We start from the raw sequence: 17441 nt of genomic DNA on the forward strand, positions 1-17441 counted from the left end.
TCCTGTGACCTGAGCATGTACTAGTAGGTCTCACCATGGAGAAATAAAACACTTTCTCCATGGTCTCACTTGGCAAATCAGTTGGCCTACGTCGTGGTAGAATACATACATGTACACCACCTTCAAGACCTCATCACACTAGAAGCATAACTGGGAACTCCGATATTCTTGGATTAGAGAAGTTCGTACTTCTCAGGCTGGCAAAAAGGATCGAGTTTGACTAGGCAAGAAACGCGTGGCACTCCAGCGGAACTTTCGATTTGAAACGTTCATGGAGGAAGGAACGTTTGAGTTGAAAGTGTTCAAATTTGCAAATTTTGCAGCATGAGACGCCACAAATGAATCGCAGTATGATAGGCTACACTAACTTTCATAATTTATAGAACTCTCCTGGGATCTCGGGGTTCAACTTCCTGGCACACTACATTTCCTTCCGTGCCTCCGACCCGAAAGGGGCGATCACCATTATGTAAGCCCCAAAGCCTTGGCCTCGGGCCGTTATTCAGGTATTTGGAACCCGTATGCAGATACATGTAAATCACCTGTACTTAGCCGACAGTCCCAGCGGCAGAGGTTACCCATTGGGCTATTGTTATTTTAGGATGAAAAATTAAATACTCATATAGTGATGCTGAGCGTGCGCTGATGACCCCCCCCCATCAGCACTGGGCCGGGATCTTATCAATAACAAGGATTACATAACTAGAAAAGAAAAACAGTGACTGACTGGTTAAAATTTGAAACATTTTCACAAAGTGTCATTATTTTGCATTCACGAAAGTGAACACGAAAAGTGAAGGGAAAAGGAAAAGCGACATTTTCGCCTCCTATTTCCTTAAAAAATAAACCGACTCAGAAACTGAAATATAGTAGGTTTTACTTCCTCAGCTGATTAATTTTTTATTGTAAACTAAAAAGTTACCAATTGGGGAGTTCTGCAGACAACTCGACCGTTTTCCAACTCGACTCGGGGCAACTCGACCGTCTGATGGATTGACTGGTAACCAGTCTACCATTTAATCTGCCATGCCAGCTGTACGGTGTGGAATCTCACGACGGATATCTAGATATGCAGTTCGCATGTAAGTTTCGTCAGTTCGTTGCCATTTTATTTTCCAATATTTTTCCCAAATATCTCACTCCTGACTTGCCCATATTGGTAAAAGAACATTCTAATTGATATGGTATGGTTTACATTCATTGTATGATTGTGCTGAATGTTCTTTTCAGGCTAAACGTTAAACCATGAAGGTAGGCGTAGGCTCTTTTGTGTTGAATGCGTTTCGTGAAAATAATGACATTGACAAGGCCCAACCCCCCCATAACTTTGGAGCGCAGTGGATGACGAATTCGTCAGTTCTGAGGTGTAGGCATTGACAACATTTATAAATTCTCAGAATAGGGTCTAGTTCTTGTGGAATGGGTGTTCATTAATACCATTTGCACCCTGTTCATATTAATAAAAGAAACAAAGTCTACCTTTTCGAAACAACTCACTTAAGTATTAAAATAAGTTGGTGGTGATGTTTTCTTTCATATCAGCAAGAAAAGAGGGAAAGGCTTTGGTTTTTGAGGGATATTATGGGGTAAAACAGCAGTGTAAATGATGCGACGAAGAGCTGCGAACGAAGATGAATCAGTGCATGTAGTTTGGTTCCTTTACCTGGAACCATAACAGTTTCTTTTATAAAATTCAGTAGGGGGCCTATATCCACAATGGCTGGGTCAGGTAACAAGATGTGAAACAAAATTGCGTAATGCTGTCATCTTCGCCAAACTCAGGTAAACAATTCTGGTTTTCTGTCTTAAATATTGTCAAAATTTACCTAAACGAGAGCTACTAGGATTAAGGAACAGATCCTTAAGGTGGACTTTTTTTCCCTTATAATATTAAGAACAGGGTCCTGATGGATGGTAGTGAATGCCATGGAATAAACGAATTATGTTTTGAATCATCGCAATTCTTGAGTGCCATAGATGCCAACAACCCTACTCATGCTTGTTGAACTTACTGAACCTTCTTTCGTTTCTGAATCTCCCCTGGCCCTAGAAAAAAGTAAACTCATGCCTAGCCTCTGTAGGCCGAGCCTATACAGCCCCAACACTAAACAGGCACTCCTGTTTGACAGTAACATCAATAATAATAATAATGTGCTTAGGCCTACAGTTGATTGGTAAAGGGGGCGGGCCATGAACTGATCCACAATTTCTGTTTGTTAATTTATCGGCATCTCTTTGACAGTTTGCAGTAAGCGTCTCTTTGGGACACCTGACAAATCTTTAAGTTCTGTGCTTAGGCCCATATTGTTGCAAAGTCATATTCACAAAATGGAATTCTGACCTAGTAGGGTAATTTTGGAATGCCAGGTGTGAATATCCAGGAGCAAACATTTTCTCAACTTGTTTCCAGATCTTTTCTCTTTAAGGTGAATAGTTCTGAGTCACCAGGCTGAGTGCCGGTGCAGTCACCAATGAAACGGCATGTTCACATGAACTATCCTTTTCATTGGCTGGTGTATTAAAAAACTCCGCCATTTCCCGGACAAGTACTCCTCTGTGTCTATAAGTTCGTCTGTTCCCATGAAAAAATCAAAGGCACACCGGAGGGAAGTGCATGAGTCCAACTTTAGATCCGCCAATTATTACATAATAATCATTATCCTAATCCAGCCATGCTTATATTTTACTCTAGAGGTGCTGGGAACATGACCTGATGTGAGCTCTCTGTAATATTGTTGAACAGAGGCTAAATAATGGCCTCAACCAGTGAGAAGACACCGCTGCTTAGTCACCATGGTAATCTGGAGTCAGACCTCACCAAACTCAAGCCTGCTGTCATTGGGTTCCAGTCAGAAGAAGATGACAGTTCGTCACTCGCCGATGTCGACCTCAGTGGCCCTGGGCAGTCAGGAGAAAAGGGCAACCAATTGTAATTTGAATTTATGATTGTGGCCACAATCATGACACAAACATAAATATATGATAATGAAATCATGTGATATAACTATGCATTTGGAGCAGGTGTTGTTGTCAGGGCTGTTGTTGAGTCCACCCTCAAGTCCTAAAAGCCATGCCGTCATAAAGAATCAAATAAACATGACAGAAATTCAGACAATTCAAATAATTGAATATTTAAATGTGATCAAATATTTGAATAATCGTTATTACGTAATACCTGCTCAAACCCAGAAACAAAACCTGCATGTTTATGTGGTGGTCTGCCTTGCTGACTTACAGGAAAGTTGTCTGGTCCCCAGTTAAAGGATGGAGCTTGGCGCCTCATTGGTGTTTGGTTCTAATTGTTGATTTATTCCCTTAGTCCCACTGATCACACCCCACAAGAAGTTTTAAAAAAGACAAGTTTGAAGGGAAGTAATTTTGGGCCTTATTAGGAATATTTCTGGAAACATTTTTGAAATATGCTTTTGGAATGCAGCTTTGTTACCAAACAATGAAATTTCATAACAATTTCATTTCTTTCATTTTCATGTTCGAGTAAATCGATTTTGATGTTCGGCTCAGTCCTAAAAAAAGCATTCTTTTGTTATCGTTTGGCTTGTTACTCATAACTGGACTTGTGAAAAGACTTGTTATGGATTTACCGTGATGGTTGTCACCTGAATTCATTATTTTTATGACAATCACCCACTTTTTTTGTTAGATACAGTAAGTTTAAAGGACCCAGTTCTGGACCACGCTTATCTGGTGTGTTGGGAACCAGCGGTGGAAATGCTGTTGTAGTTGAGAGCAAACGCAGGTAAGATTTCGACCACTCACAACTGAGAATAACCTTCCCTCATCTAACTATTCGAAAATTTTCTAGATTTCTTGAAGTCAAAAGTTGGGAGTTGATTTGTATTGAGTTAACACTCATATTATGCTTTTGTATACTAAGACAGACAGCTTACCTTCCTCATAACAGAACCAAGTTTCATATCGCTGCTTAACCCCTTCATGGCGGGATTATTTTGACCGCGACTGCTGGGCTGTGGTATGCCCTGAATGGAGGGCTTTGTCCAGCAGCAGGCCCCATTGAACCAGCAGCTGCATGGTGAATAGACTGTATGTGTGGTATGCACTAATGCTCACAGAACGGTGCGGTAGTAGCAGTCATCCGTAGCGAAGGGGTTAAAAGCCAGTTTTGTACTAAAAGAGCCTCCGTCCGTTTCACAGAGACCGTTAAGCAGTGAGCACAGCAAAAGCAAGGTTAACCCAAGAGGAAAAAGTTGCTGCGTGCCGATTATTTGATTCTGTTTTTCCCTGTCAGGAAACCATTCCATTATTCCTCCGTCCCCACCTACTTGTCTAATGACGGTCAGATAGAGAACGCTGTTGATGAGAAGACAGCGGCCACATTCAACCGTTACCGTTACTACAGTCGGCTGGCGGGTAACCCTGGCCAACGTAATAACACACTGGTAGGATTCAAGCAAGTACCTCTCTTGACAACATAGACGACACAAGTTTTATAGGAAATTTCTCTGGTCCTTCTGTGTTGTTGCAGCCACCAGACTGTTGCCATAACAATTCCTTAACACCTGTACTTACAGTCATATTAGCTTTGTGACATATAATTCAAACCTGAAAAATGTGGAGTAGTTTTGTGGCCTTTGTGTAAACATTAGACATGATGCCCGTGCCATACCTTTGAGAGTGGGTGTGAATGATAAATCTGATTGCTATATGGACATGCATAGATATAAGTTTATGTGTAAACATTCAATGTGAATGTTGCCGGGAACTCGCTTGAAGAAAGTCTTCGTGATTGTTGGTCAAAATTGGAACATTGCTGCAAGGGACTGGCAGTGTGTCTTTCCATGTCTTGTGTTGTTATTGCCCGCCTTGGAAGAATTATATCAGTATCCTGTGATAACAATGAGAGATTGGCACTATCGCTACAATTGGCCTGCCTTCTTATCTTGCAGGAAATCCCAGACCATGTTCTGCCACCGTTTCTTCTGTCTGTCGAGTTGCCATTCAAGGACAAGGAGGGAAAACAAGGTAGCCTCGTAACAATGTGAGTTACTGTGTCATGTAAAGCAGTGTTGTTTTGTTATCAGTGTAGTGATCTCTTCAATCAAGATGCAGAATTCAAAACTTTTCTCTGTCTGGTCCTTCAAAAATAACTTACAATCTTTTGCCATGCAAACTTAATTCAATAGATATAATCACACTGCTCCCTACAGATCCGTTGATCTATTGAATTTCATTGTACAATGCGAGTTTCATCTTTATCCATTTCAACCGCTTTATCACCTTTGATTATTTGAATCGGTGTCTCGGTTTTATTCCCTGAATGGTAGATTTTCTATCTGGAACACCATGATGGGCACGTCACTACTTAGCATGCCTTGGGCCATCCAGCAGTCTGGCTTCCTGATGGGTCTGATTCTCCTGGTGGGCATGGCAGGGCTGACCTTATACACATGCTACAGGGTGGTGAAGTCTGTGCAGAGATTGGGTAGGTCATGGCATTAGACAGTCATCTGAACTGGCCCGTCCAAATTGTTTGGCTATGGCTAATATCACATGTCTATGAAAGCTGTTAGCTAGTGGCTACATATTGCCTAGACTTATGAGATGTTGATAACCATATCTCATTGATGTGTGTGGTATGGGTAGCCATAGCCACATACTTTGCTAAATAGTAGTGGAGTCCATGCCATCTGTTTGCAGATGCTTGTTTGTATGTTAACACAGCTTTTTGTTGAGATTCCTATTTCCACCTGTACAAAAAACCTTGGATTCTTGAAAAAGTCTGTGTGGTTACCTAGGCTCAATTCCTGTTCTGTGCGTTGTGCGGCAGACACACAAGATGCATGCACTGATTCCCACACATACAGATTAGAGCATGCATGACTGATTTTCAGCTGTGTGCACAAATCTGAAGTGGCTCAGTTCTGTCATTGGGTACACAGTAGCAGCTGCATTCAAACTTCTAACATATCTCTCTGACCTTAAATGAGGCACTAGCAGCCCATTCCATATTTACATTTAGTATCATTGTTTGGCACGACAAAGAACTTGACACCAGTTTGGTTTCAGAGAGTACCTCCATCAGGAAACTAGGCCTTTACTACTGCTGCATTGGAACACAGGATATTGTCAGTTTCCTTCCTTTACGTCTAGCTTTACCGTAATCATTTCCTCTTTGTCTCATGTCAGAGAGTGGAGGCAAGCTGGTGGAGTTCTCGGACGTCTGTCGGGAGTACCTGGGCCGTCCGGGGGAGTATGCGGCTGTTTTCTTCTCCCTAGCTGCCCTGCTAGGAGCCATGATAGTCTACTGGGTCCTGATGTCCAACTTCATGTACAGCTCTGTCAGCTTCATCTATGGTAATTGGCCCTCGCATTCTCATATTGCCAGGACTCTATAAAATATGCCAGAGTATGCACAGAATGCCACTGTGGTTGCATAATGGCCGACCACAACTTGCCTGTAGAATTGTGACAAATTGTTGGAACTTACTTGAGCATTTTTGTGCTTTGTGAATACAGCTGTCGTTATCAAGTTAGTAGGTGTTACCTTGCACTCTTTTGGGCTTAGGATTTCCTCAGATCTTTACTGAGTTGTACTTTGTATTCTAACATTTAACCAGGTTTGTTTTTTAACTCCTGAGCATTTTTAGTGTTCTTGGTTATCATAGGCAGCAATGACATATATTGCCAGATGACCCACTTGTGAGAGTCTCACCATGTTATTTTTCATGGTGACCTATTGAATTTTCGCTTCATTTTAAATTGATTTCTGTTTCATTTGAAGAAAAGTGGCCAGATATAGCAGTTAATATATTTATTGGATTTTTGTACAGCAAGTTACTGGTGATGTGTGTGATACATTCTTCATGCATGCACAAAGCTGGTTCATCAAGCCCAGTTTCCAGTCCCAAATCCATCCAAACACTGTGAAACCTGGCATTTTGTTTTGGTGGATAGTAGGTGGGTTTGATGGGTTTATTACTGGTTGGTGTCTTGATGCAGGTCGTGCAGTGGGACTGAATACTACTGGCAATGCCACACTGTGTGCGCTCGGCCATCAAGACGGCGCTACCAGCCAACTCGGAGTGAACGTCAACAGTGAGTGGCCCTCGAACTGTCTCATTCATGACTGCCTTCCTCTGAATGAGACATGGCAATCTGTTGTGGACCTCTTTCAATCAAGGCAACACAATTTGACCTTGAATCCTACGTGCAAAGGCGTTTGCTGAACAACAAATCTATAATCAGATGACGTCATTTCATAATCTCAGCTTTATGTGCTATAAAAAATGCAGTTATACTTTAAGGTTTCTTACTCTTTAGCCCAGAACTTGAATTGAGGTACCCTGACCGTTTTCTCCACAGTGTCTAACATCACCGATGCCGCGGAGACGATGTTTGCAAAAGTCTGGAGCAAGACGCACACCGTGCCACTCTTCCTATGCATTCTAGTCTTCCCGCTCATGAACTTCAAATCCCCGACCTTCTTCACCAAGTTCAACGCTCTAGGTAAGTGGATGTGCCTCACCTGCAAATCAGAAACTCTGTAAAGTGAATTTGTACCACGGCTGGCTCGGAGATTTCATCACCCATTTCTGGCCTGGTTCACACGGAGGAGTTTATTTCAGTTTACCATCTTTTTCCGAGCACAGTGACTAGCGAATTGAGTGTTGTGTTGGTACCTCTTGGACAAAATTTCATTCTCACTTAAATGGAAATTTCCATATTGACCCTTACAACATATTGCAAGTTGTATAGTTGCAATAAAACAATGTTTCTTTTTGGCCAAAGGCACGGTTAATGTTAAGCAAAGCAGTAATATGTCATAGGGATCGCTGGTCTTGAAAAGCTTAAGGCTGCGAAGAAAGAAAAGTATAGGGCCTGTGTTTCAGTCAACCCTCCATAATTGTTTTGTTGGTAGCCATTTTAGTTATTAAAAGAGATAATTGTTCATACACATTGATTTCTCTACAACTTCCTTCATTACACTTAAGTGCAGAGTAGTAGACCCAAGACCTTTATCATGATGCTGCCGTAATTGTCTTGTTCCCTGCACACCCACTGACAACCTCAACACCACTTCAAGTATTGGAATAAAGGAACAGATGATTCAGCCTCAGTTTGGTTACGTTGCTTCAAATGGTAGAAAAGCAATGCCCCATGGTAGAGGTCTATTGAATACCAAAGGTTGACTACTTCCACACAAGCGTAGGACTAGAACAGACTATGAAGTATCTGTGATGTGCGGTATTGCATTTACCCTGACCAAAGCTTAGACTAACACCTAGGTGGCAGAGTTTCAGGAAGCTATGACCTTGATTCGTCCTATCATTTTCCCTCACCCCCAGGGACCCTGTCGGTGCTGTTCCTCATCGTGTTTGTCACTGTCCAAGCCGTCCGGTTTGGCGGCTTCCACATGGACTTTGCAGACCCTGGCTCCAAGTATTACTCAGCACGTGAGTAGGATCGTCAAGCGTTTAGCAGACTTTTCAGTCCTGAAAAAATAGTGTGTTTGCTGTAGATGAAATTTTCCTGATATCGTGTGTAAACAAAACAAGACAGTTGAAACAAAGTTTGGTTGACGTGCAGCTCATGTGCTCTCAATATGTAAGGGACCATTTCAAAACTCGTCCGAGACAAGTTGCGGGTGGCAACATTAACTTCACCCACAAGAAGCCCTGAATTTGTCCCGGATGAGTGAATGGCTGGTTTATATTTGGCCTCAGGGCTCACAACAGGTGGCTCCATATAAGTCGTGCTATTACAAGGTTTGCTGGTGCAGTAGACACACAGTGTGTCCTTGATGAGTGCCCAGCTTTGCTCAAAACCCCAGCAGGGGGACTTTATGTAAACAAACTAATTGCATCATTGCGGGAAGATCACAGAAGTTCACATCTACTTTGACTTTGACTTCATCAGCCACTGAAACCATTTTGTTTGGTTGGCCATTTGGAACATCTACTATTTTCACATTTCCATGTAAATAAAGTAGGTAACAAGCTCCAATGTATTTGAGATAAGAATTACTTGCTATTGGAACACTTGAACCTGTGCAGTGTTTCCCCCCTCAGCAGAGAAACCAAATATCTGAATGGAGTCCATCGAGATCCATTTCGTCAGCTTTATTCACATAAAGTCTTATCCCCCAACTCCCAGATATGGACAGGAAACACTGCGATATTTTCCTCAGGTTTTACCCTGAGATCATTTGATTGTAATTCATTTTGAAAGTTATTTGCAATCAAAGCTAAAAAGCCTTTTTAACCCTCTGCAAAATGCTTGCTTCTTTACAATCTTGCATTTGTTTTTGCTCAGTGTTGTTTGCTTAAAAATCTGATTTGCCCCATGCTAAGCGGGGAATGAAGAATCATTAATATGAAAGTTTTCATCTTGGTGTTGATCTCACTTCACAGTGTTTCCATTTGGCATTAGAGCATACATACCGAGAAAGTGTACAGAAGGCTGGTTCAAAGTCCCCCCATTTTTCCAGCAAGGGAGCACTTGTGCAGTCAGTGGACTTTGACGGCATTGGTGACATTTGATCAGTAACTGTTATTGTACAACTGGTCAGTTTCACCTGGAACCCAGTACATTGTATAGGTAACTAGGGAAAATTGAACCAATGGCTGGCAAATGGTCTTTGATCAAGCAATGCCAAGTTTTCCTTTTTTTTTAACCGCTGAGAAGGCATTTGTGTTTAAAATCTAAGATTTTTTAATTATGTTATAGTTACCAAACATAAGACAGTGGATGCAATACATATGCAACAGACTAAAGCACAAACTCGTGAGCAGTCACCTTTATATGCACGTCGTTGGGGATGCACTATATGCTTACTAATTGTTTTCTGGGGTTTTTTTTGCCTTTTTAAAACAATTTCTTTTTTTACTTTTGTCCATTCTCTTTTTGTGCTTCCGAAATCATGGCATTTATTTTGGCACTGTAACACGCAACCCACAATGCACTGAACATGCTGCTGCCATGGCAACCAGTGCTCAGTGCCCATTTCCCAGCATGCAGCGGGCTGTTGTCGCTAGGCTTCTTCATCCATAACGCCATCTCCTCCATCCTGCGGGCCCAGCGCCAGTCGGAAAATGATGTAAGATGCGGGATCTGCTGTGAGCGTGCTGTGAAGCTCCGGGATGTGATTTTCTTCACAGATTGAAGAGCGGGATAGGGCAGATTTGAATTTTAACAATGGGTGTCCCAAATTGATATTCATCCAAGCTCAAAGTTACATCTCAAGATGGCCGTTCTGTTAACACACCTTAAACGTTTAGCTGTTGAACCTGTGCCTTTCTAGGTAAACAGTTCTGCAGGCCAGTGCTGATCCCAGGCTGGATTATTTTCATACACTTGTGGTTAACATGACACCTGTCTTAATTTCTTGCCATCTTCAAAACAGGAAAATCACATCTGAGAGTTACAGAGTGCCAACTGTAGATTTGGGGGTTTATTTGGAGGGCGGCTGCTTCACAAAACGATAGATCCACACTCTTTGTGCTTCCTTTTCACTTCGCTATCAACAAAGCATGCTGCATGAACGGCAAAGCCCCACCCCATTCCACATCTCATGCCGCTTCACGTCACACATTTTGGTGTTGTCGTGTGTAAGTCAGTAAACTGTAAAGACAAAAACAGTCATCGAATATTGTTTGTTTGCTTCAATCTTTGTGTTTCGATATACCGGTCTGCCGGCTGAACAGTCTTCAGCCCCGAGTTCCCAATTTTCAGCGGCATCTTGGCGCTTGGCTATTTCATTCACATGTGCATCTCCTCCATACTGAGGACCCAGAAAAACCCCAAGAATAATGTGAGTCGCTTGAGGTTTCCACTTTTCACTCAGGAAGAAGGGGGGGAGACATTCTAGTTGGAATCTGGTAGAAAGCCTTATGGATTAGAATGCAGTGTAGGAGACTTTGATATGATACTGAAATAAGTGACTGCTTATATAAATGTGCAGTTGAACTAGACAAGCAATGGCGAAGTGCTTATGGTAACCATGGCACCCAACAAGAATGAATAACAAAAGACTGCTTTAACTGTTTATTGGATTTGTAGATTAGAAACAAGTGATGAAACCCGTAGAAATCATAACTCACATGTATTCCACTCATAGACTATTCCAGCAAGGTACCAAAACTGTGGTGGCATCACATTCAGGCACACGTTCTTACACTTTTAGGCACGTGTACATTTGGCAAATTACAGTGCCCTATTGGCCAAAGAGGAACATAACAGCCATGTACCACCTGCATGTGAGTACGGTGTCGCAGAAGTAATGGTTCCTGTTAAATACTGGTCGCTGAATTAGTTTATATTTTGTTATAACTTTATCAAGGCAGTTTGGGATTGCTAGATGCTGATATCATTTGGTCATATATGACAGGGCCGAGACATGACCATTGCCTATATTCTGGTGGCGGCGACATACACATTTGTTGGTGCGATGTTCTACTCCACCTTCCCACTCAAGAAAGCTTGCCTGGCTGATGTGAGTAGTCTGTACATCATAGTTACTGTGGACTCACTGAGGGCTCACAGTTTACTTGCAGTGAGTTCCAGTGGGGCTGACACACTGCATGTGTGTACATGTTTTATATAGAGCCTTGCCTCATGGTATTCTGTCCAATCACAGTCCTGGTTGATGGCTGACAAGTGTACACCAATGTCTTGCATTGCTGTACGCACCTAATGATGTGCTAATTAGCCATGTGTGCAGTGGGCGGGGCTTACCAGGTTTACTCTGCTGTTGAGTATCTCAGCTTTCTCCCCCCCTTCCAACGTGGACTAGTATTTCCCAAGTAGAAACTTAAGCACCGTGTTGGATTGTCAGCTTGGCCCTGCTCAACATGTTGACCATTGACCAGTTTCTGTCGTTTCTTATGCCACTAGAATCTGCTGGACAACTTCAGCCACGGAGATGTGTTCGCGTTCACGGCCAGGCTGTTCTTGCTGTTCCAAATGGTGACACTCTTCCCTCTGCTGGTCTTCATCTTTAGGATCCAGTGTCTGGACCCACTCTTTAAGAGCGCTTATCCCAGGTTGGCCCTTTCCCACTTTTTCCCCACCAATTTTTTATTTATTTGTTTGATTGTTCGCTTTCAATAAAAGCCAAGTAAAGAAGTAGAAATTTATTATATGTTTTGTGAGACTTCTTCGCAGAGACAAAAGTCAAATTGCTCCTGAAAATAACAGCAATATGCAGTGGCAAATCCCTTTGGGGGAATTTGGGTCATGCTACCCCTGTTTGCTGGTGCATTCTGCTGATTATAAAGATGAAAAAGAAATCTTTGAAAAATGAGAAAAAATAAGTTTGGAGGGCTTTTCCACTTCCCCTCCTTCCAAAACATTGTACAATGCCCCAGAATTTGGTCCCATCTGCTAAGAAAGGCCATAAAAGTTGACAAAAAGAAATTTAGGAATTGTTTATGTCCCGAAACAAGTTTGCCCCCCCCCCATGAAAAATGGTTCTGAATACTGGGAACCAGTCACAAGTGATGTGTATCACAGTACTGTTTTGGTCAGTGAATCAGTTGTGATTCTTGGCAAAACCACTTGTCTCTGCTAAGCCGTTTTTGTGCACATTGCGTTTTTTTGACATGAGCTCAAAGTGCTTTTTTTCCCAGTTTGTGATAGTTTGCTTGAAAAACATGAGCTTGTGACCAAAAATCTGGTGTTGTATCAATATGGAGTAACTTATTTGTCCGCAATTTTAGCTGGAAGCACGTCCTAGTGCTCAACCTCATACTGATCACCGTAGCAGTACTGTTTGCTGTCTTCCTACCTCAGATTGGCACCATCATCAGGTATGTTCATGTTAAAATCAGTACTCTGCACTCGAGAGGAATCCCATTTTTTCTCAGGTCACGTTTTGTGCACAATCCTACTTTAAACTTTGTAATTTACTGACCCCGCTGCAATTTCTGGCGGCTGGGTCGCGAAATGTTGAGGCTTGGTTACACACATGAAATAGGTGTAGTTTATTACATGAAAATCATGAAATCAGTAGATGTGCAATGATTCCACATTTTTTGCCGTTTTGGGGGAAGGTTTGGGACAAATCTTCATGTCTTTGTTTGTTGATTTTCAGTGGGTGAAATTACATATAGACACGAGAAGTGGTTAGACATCATCAGCTTTTGGTCTATTGTTAAACTCCAGATGAGCTGTCATGGCAGAGTGTCAGCCATTGTTGTTTGGACAGATAAAATAGTCAGAATATGCGTGATATGCAGCATTGTAGTGGAGGCCACCACATCCGAGTCCAGCTCCCAGACTGATCAGTTCGAGTCCAAGTTCAATTTTGCAAAACCAGAGTCTGAGAAATCTATCAAGTCCAAGAAATTAGGGTCTGGGTCCAGACTTAAATCGGGCAACACTGCTGATGTCCAACTGGACCTTACTTGATGCTTTTTGCCTGTTCAGGTTCTCCGGAGCCTTCTGCGGCCTAGCGTACATCTTTACCCTGCCTTGCGTGGTTTACTTGCTGGAGCTGAAGCAGCAGGGACGGCTGACCTGGCCCGTGGTGGTGGCACATGCCTCCATTATAGCCATAGGGGCGGCCAACTTCGTTGCCCAGTTTGTCTTCCTTTGATTGATAAAAATGTGGGTTATGGGTTGGTTAGGGTTGAAACTGAAGACCTTTTATGGTAGGGCTTGGGTGAGGGGTTGGGTGGGCAGGGTAGGGTAGGAAGGGTTGAAGGGCAGTGGGAAATGACCATAAGATCCGTTGCTTGGTGATTGAGGTGGGGGATGGATAAGGGGATAGTTGAGTGAGGTGGGAGGAACTGTAGTGGTATGGGGCAGGGGTGAGCTTGCCACGTCCTGCTCAGAGCAGACCAATCCCACAAACCCACCACTAGCCCCTCCAGCATTGCTCCACCTAGCAACACACTCGAGTCCATCATGCTGGATGATTGCTGGGCATTTGGTTGTGCAGATGCCGCTGTGATTGGTCCGGAACAGGTCAGGCTTTAATGGATCAATTTTCCAGCTATAAATGATAAGGCATACATTCCTGGCATTATGTGTCATCTAATGCTAAAATAATGACTAGTTAGAAACTGAATAGCCTTGTTTCTAAGTGACTTTTCTTAAGCCCCCGTAAATGTCTGGTAAAAAGGTTGTGAGACCGTCACTGGCCATTTCTGTAGCAAGCAATAGTTGAAAAAAATGTAGTTTCTATATTGTCTCTAATTATTTGTCTCCTAGAGACTTGGCAATCAAATAGTTTTGTTGCATTTTTATTTATTGTTTTTTAAGGTTTCAATAATTGTATCAGGGTCCTTGCCTGAATTCTAAAAATACCCCGAAAATTCTCTGTCTGGTCTAGAAAGGAACATATTTCCTTTTATTTCCAGTTCTTAATATCAAGTAATGCAAGATGTTTCTGCTGCCTACTTTGGATCAGTTTTAACTATGCAGGGGGGAAATAAATCCAAACTGAGTTCATGGTCACTGTCAGCCCTCATGTGCATGAGAGCTGATCATTGTGTCTGCTAAAGCCCAGGGTACATTTGGACAGGCATGTTATCAACTAATTGCATTATATGTGTGACTAGCGCAGTTTTGATTTTTCTGTGCAATCTTAGCAAAGCATTATCAATTATGTTAATATGCTAGTGTTTACACAATGCATGTACTAATTTACCGTCTAAGTACCTACTCGCATTATTTTTGTGGTAGAAATTTTTTTTTGAATTTTTTCGTTCAGGGTAAAACGCTGGTTTTATTCAGTATGGTATCTGAACTGTAACAGGGGTCATAAAGATTTTTTTCAGTTTCAAATTCTTTTTCGGTGTATTTTAGGTTACTAGTATAGTGTTATTCAGTGTCAGCTTTCTGCTTAAGAATAGGTAAAATATGTAGTTACCATTTGCTCTTCTGCAATTTCCAAATCACCTCGTTATCAGGGTGGCTCGTATGGCTTGTGCATGAAGGACTTGCCTCTCAGTACTGTGACTCGGGTTCGATTCCCAGCCTGGGCCACACGTGAGTAGAACTGTTCCTTGATTCTCCCGTATGCCACAGAGGGCTTTACTCTGGGGTCTCCTCTCTCCACAGAGGGCTTTACTCTGGGGTCTCCTCTCTGCACAGAGGGCTTTACTCTGGGGTCTCCTCTCTGCACAGAGGGCTTTACTCTGGGGTCTCCTCTCTCCACAGAGGGCTTTACTCTGGGGTCTCCTCTCTCCACAGAGGGCTTTACTCTGGGGTCTCCTCTCTCCACAGAGGGCTTTACTCTGGGGTCTCCTCTCTCCACAGAGGGCTTTACTCTGGGGTCTCCTCTGTCCACAGAGGGCTTTACTCTGGGGTCTCCTCTCTCCACAGAGGGCTTTACTCTGGGGTCTCCTCTCTCCACAGAGGGCTTTACTCTGGGGTCTCCTCTCTCCACAGAGGGCTTTACTCTGGGGTCTCCTCTCTCCACAGAGGGCTTTACTCTGGGGTCTCCTCTCTGCACAGAGGGCTTTACTCTGGGGTCTCCTCTCTCCACAGAGGGCTTTACTCTGGGGTCTCCTCTCTGCACAGAGGGCTTTACTCTGGGGTCTCCTCTCTGCACAGAGGGCTTTACTCTGGGGTCTCCTCTGTGCACAGAGGGCTTTACTCTGGGGTCTCCTCTCTGCACAGAGGGCTTTACTCTGGGGTCTCCTCTCTCCACAGAGGGCTTTACTCTGGGGTCTCCTCTCTCCACAGAGGGCTTTACTCTGGGGTCTCCTCTCTCCATTTCTGGTTGTCCTCTGTGGTCAGATATGGGCCATCCAGCAGCTGCCTGAGGCATCGTTACACGCCTTTGGCTCGACCACATTGTAGTTGCATCCTTTGTGAAGTCAGCCTTGTAGCTGTTAGGAAGATTACCCTCCCGTAAAATAAATACGTAAAAAAAGGTATTCACCTGATGAAAAGGCGCCATGCTTTGGGTGCATAAATATTGTGTACATCTTTGTGCATCCACACGCTTCAAGGAATGCTTATCCTTAGATATGCGGATGCGGTACCCTCCAACTTTGGAGTTTATTCACTGCCGTTTGGAGTCCCGGTGACGTATTACATCTTCCAGTGCAAAGTATGGAGGATATTGGATTTTAATAATCGAGCTGAGCAGACTGGCCAAAAAAAAAAAAATGCATGCGAAGAGCAAGGGGTTTTTATAGCCATTTTTCAGGGTTTCTGGTAAAACTGTTCTGTTTTTGGTGTGTCTAAGCCATTCTTAGTTTCTTTTCTGTTTTATTATTTTTCCAGGGATGCTAACTTCACTTTTTGGCGCCATTTTCTGTTCAACCTCCCTTGCATAGAATGAGCACTGTAAAATTGTGTTCTTGTCATCTGATTGCAGTGAGTCAGATTTTGGTCGAGCCTCGTCTCTGATTTTCACATTTCAGTTGTGTGTCTTGATGTGTAGAACAGTTACTATAACCTCGCAGATACTGCCTGTTACTCGCAGTGTGTAATTCAGGTGGTAATTTTAGTCTTTCTGGAGACGTTTATGTATCGTTTGCGATGTTTGTCTATTCCTTGATCAACAAACAAGTGGGTTTTGCCCTTACCCAACGTATATTAATAAGCTGGCCGGTCCGAGTCAAGTGAAGCAGCGGGTACCGCGAACTATTTTCCAAATGTATTTTTGCGTTGGGAAAAATTCTCAGGTTTTTTCGCAAGCTCTCGGACAAGTACTGAGCATACAGTGCTTATTAATATACGTTGGGTAAGGGCAAAATCTGTTATATAAATTAACATCTCCCCAACGCAAAAATACATCTGGAAAACAATAAGTGATCAAGTAATTTCCAGCTGACACTCCAAGCCAAGTTCCCAAGTGTGAGAAAATTATTAACCTCTGCTTACATGGGCTTGAAAACCATTTCCCTGTGAAAACAGTACTTGGATTTTGCCAGTTTCTTTGCAAACAATTTCTGTGAATGACTTTCTAGAACTGAGTCAACAATGTATAACTCTGGGTAGAGAATGCTTTGAACTCTTACACATTTTAGGTATCTATTTATTTGGGTTCTTTTACATGTTTACCTTCTTCTCAGATGAAGTTTTTCGATCACGTGGTGCGATTTTGGTTTGTTTTTACAAGATGACCCAATTTTACAATTTGTTTAAATATGCCGTTTATACAAATTTCAGCAACAGTAAATGCATCGTACTGACTTCAGGTAAGATATGTAGCTCACCAACAGGGTGTATCTTAATTAAGGGTAACCACCATTTTGAGCAAATGTTACAAAAGATTCCCCCCAAAATAAATTGAACAGAATAACCCTAATTTTGGAACACAGTAATTTCTCAGGCTTAATTCCTAGATGACTAGACTGCAAAACACAGAACATTAGTTCGTAACTGTGCCCGATTGTGTGTCCAAATTCTGAGAAATATTGTAAAAATCCAATTGTATATAATCAATAAATCAAATTGTTTATTTTCATGACTTTCAATGAAACTGGGAAATTTTTTTTAAATTT

At 42.5% G+C, this 17441-nt stretch overlaps 1 protein-coding gene across 5 annotated transcripts; it reads left to right on the forward strand.

The window, feature by feature from the left end:
* The first annotated feature begins 182 nt into the window (after positions 1 to 182).
* Positions 183 to 17407, forward strand: slc38a9 (solute carrier family 38 member 9). 5 transcript variants are annotated; one of them, XM_087144447.1, is made up of 16 exons: positions 183 to 506; positions 919 to 1082; positions 2693 to 2929; positions 3662 to 3757; positions 4268 to 4418; positions 4926 to 5017; positions 5304 to 5461; positions 6166 to 6333; positions 6979 to 7074; positions 7342 to 7485; positions 8325 to 8432; positions 10683 to 10789; positions 11366 to 11470; positions 11872 to 12020; positions 12696 to 12785; positions 13405 to 17407. In XM_087144447.1, the coding sequence occupies exons 3-16, from the start codon at positions 2754 to 2756 to the stop codon at positions 13571 to 13573; spliced, it is 1809 nt and encodes a 602-aa protein (XP_087000573.1). In that variant the 5' UTR covers positions 183 to 506; positions 919 to 1082; positions 2693 to 2753; the 3' UTR covers positions 13574 to 17407. The 5 variants fall into 5 exon arrangements, 4 of the variants coding, with proteins under 4 accessions (XP_087000573.1, XP_022100230.1, XP_022100227.1 ...); XR_015427401.1 differs by lacking the exon at positions 183 to 506 and having other exon boundaries at positions 857 to 1082; positions 13405 to 14970; positions 16216 to 17407; XM_022244538.2 differs by lacking the exons at positions 183 to 506; positions 10683 to 10789 and adding an exon at positions 9969 to 10075 and having other exon boundaries at positions 838 to 1082.
* The last annotated feature ends 34 nt before the right edge of the window (positions 17408 to 17441 follow it).

This window comes from Acanthaster planci, linkage group LG12, assembly GCF_054643075.1.
Source record: "Acanthaster planci isolate LZ-2023a linkage group LG12, COTS_SCS, whole genome shotgun sequence".
In the NCBI taxonomy this organism is placed as follows: domain Eukaryota; kingdom Metazoa; phylum Echinodermata; class Asteroidea; order Valvatida; family Acanthasteridae; genus Acanthaster; species Acanthaster planci.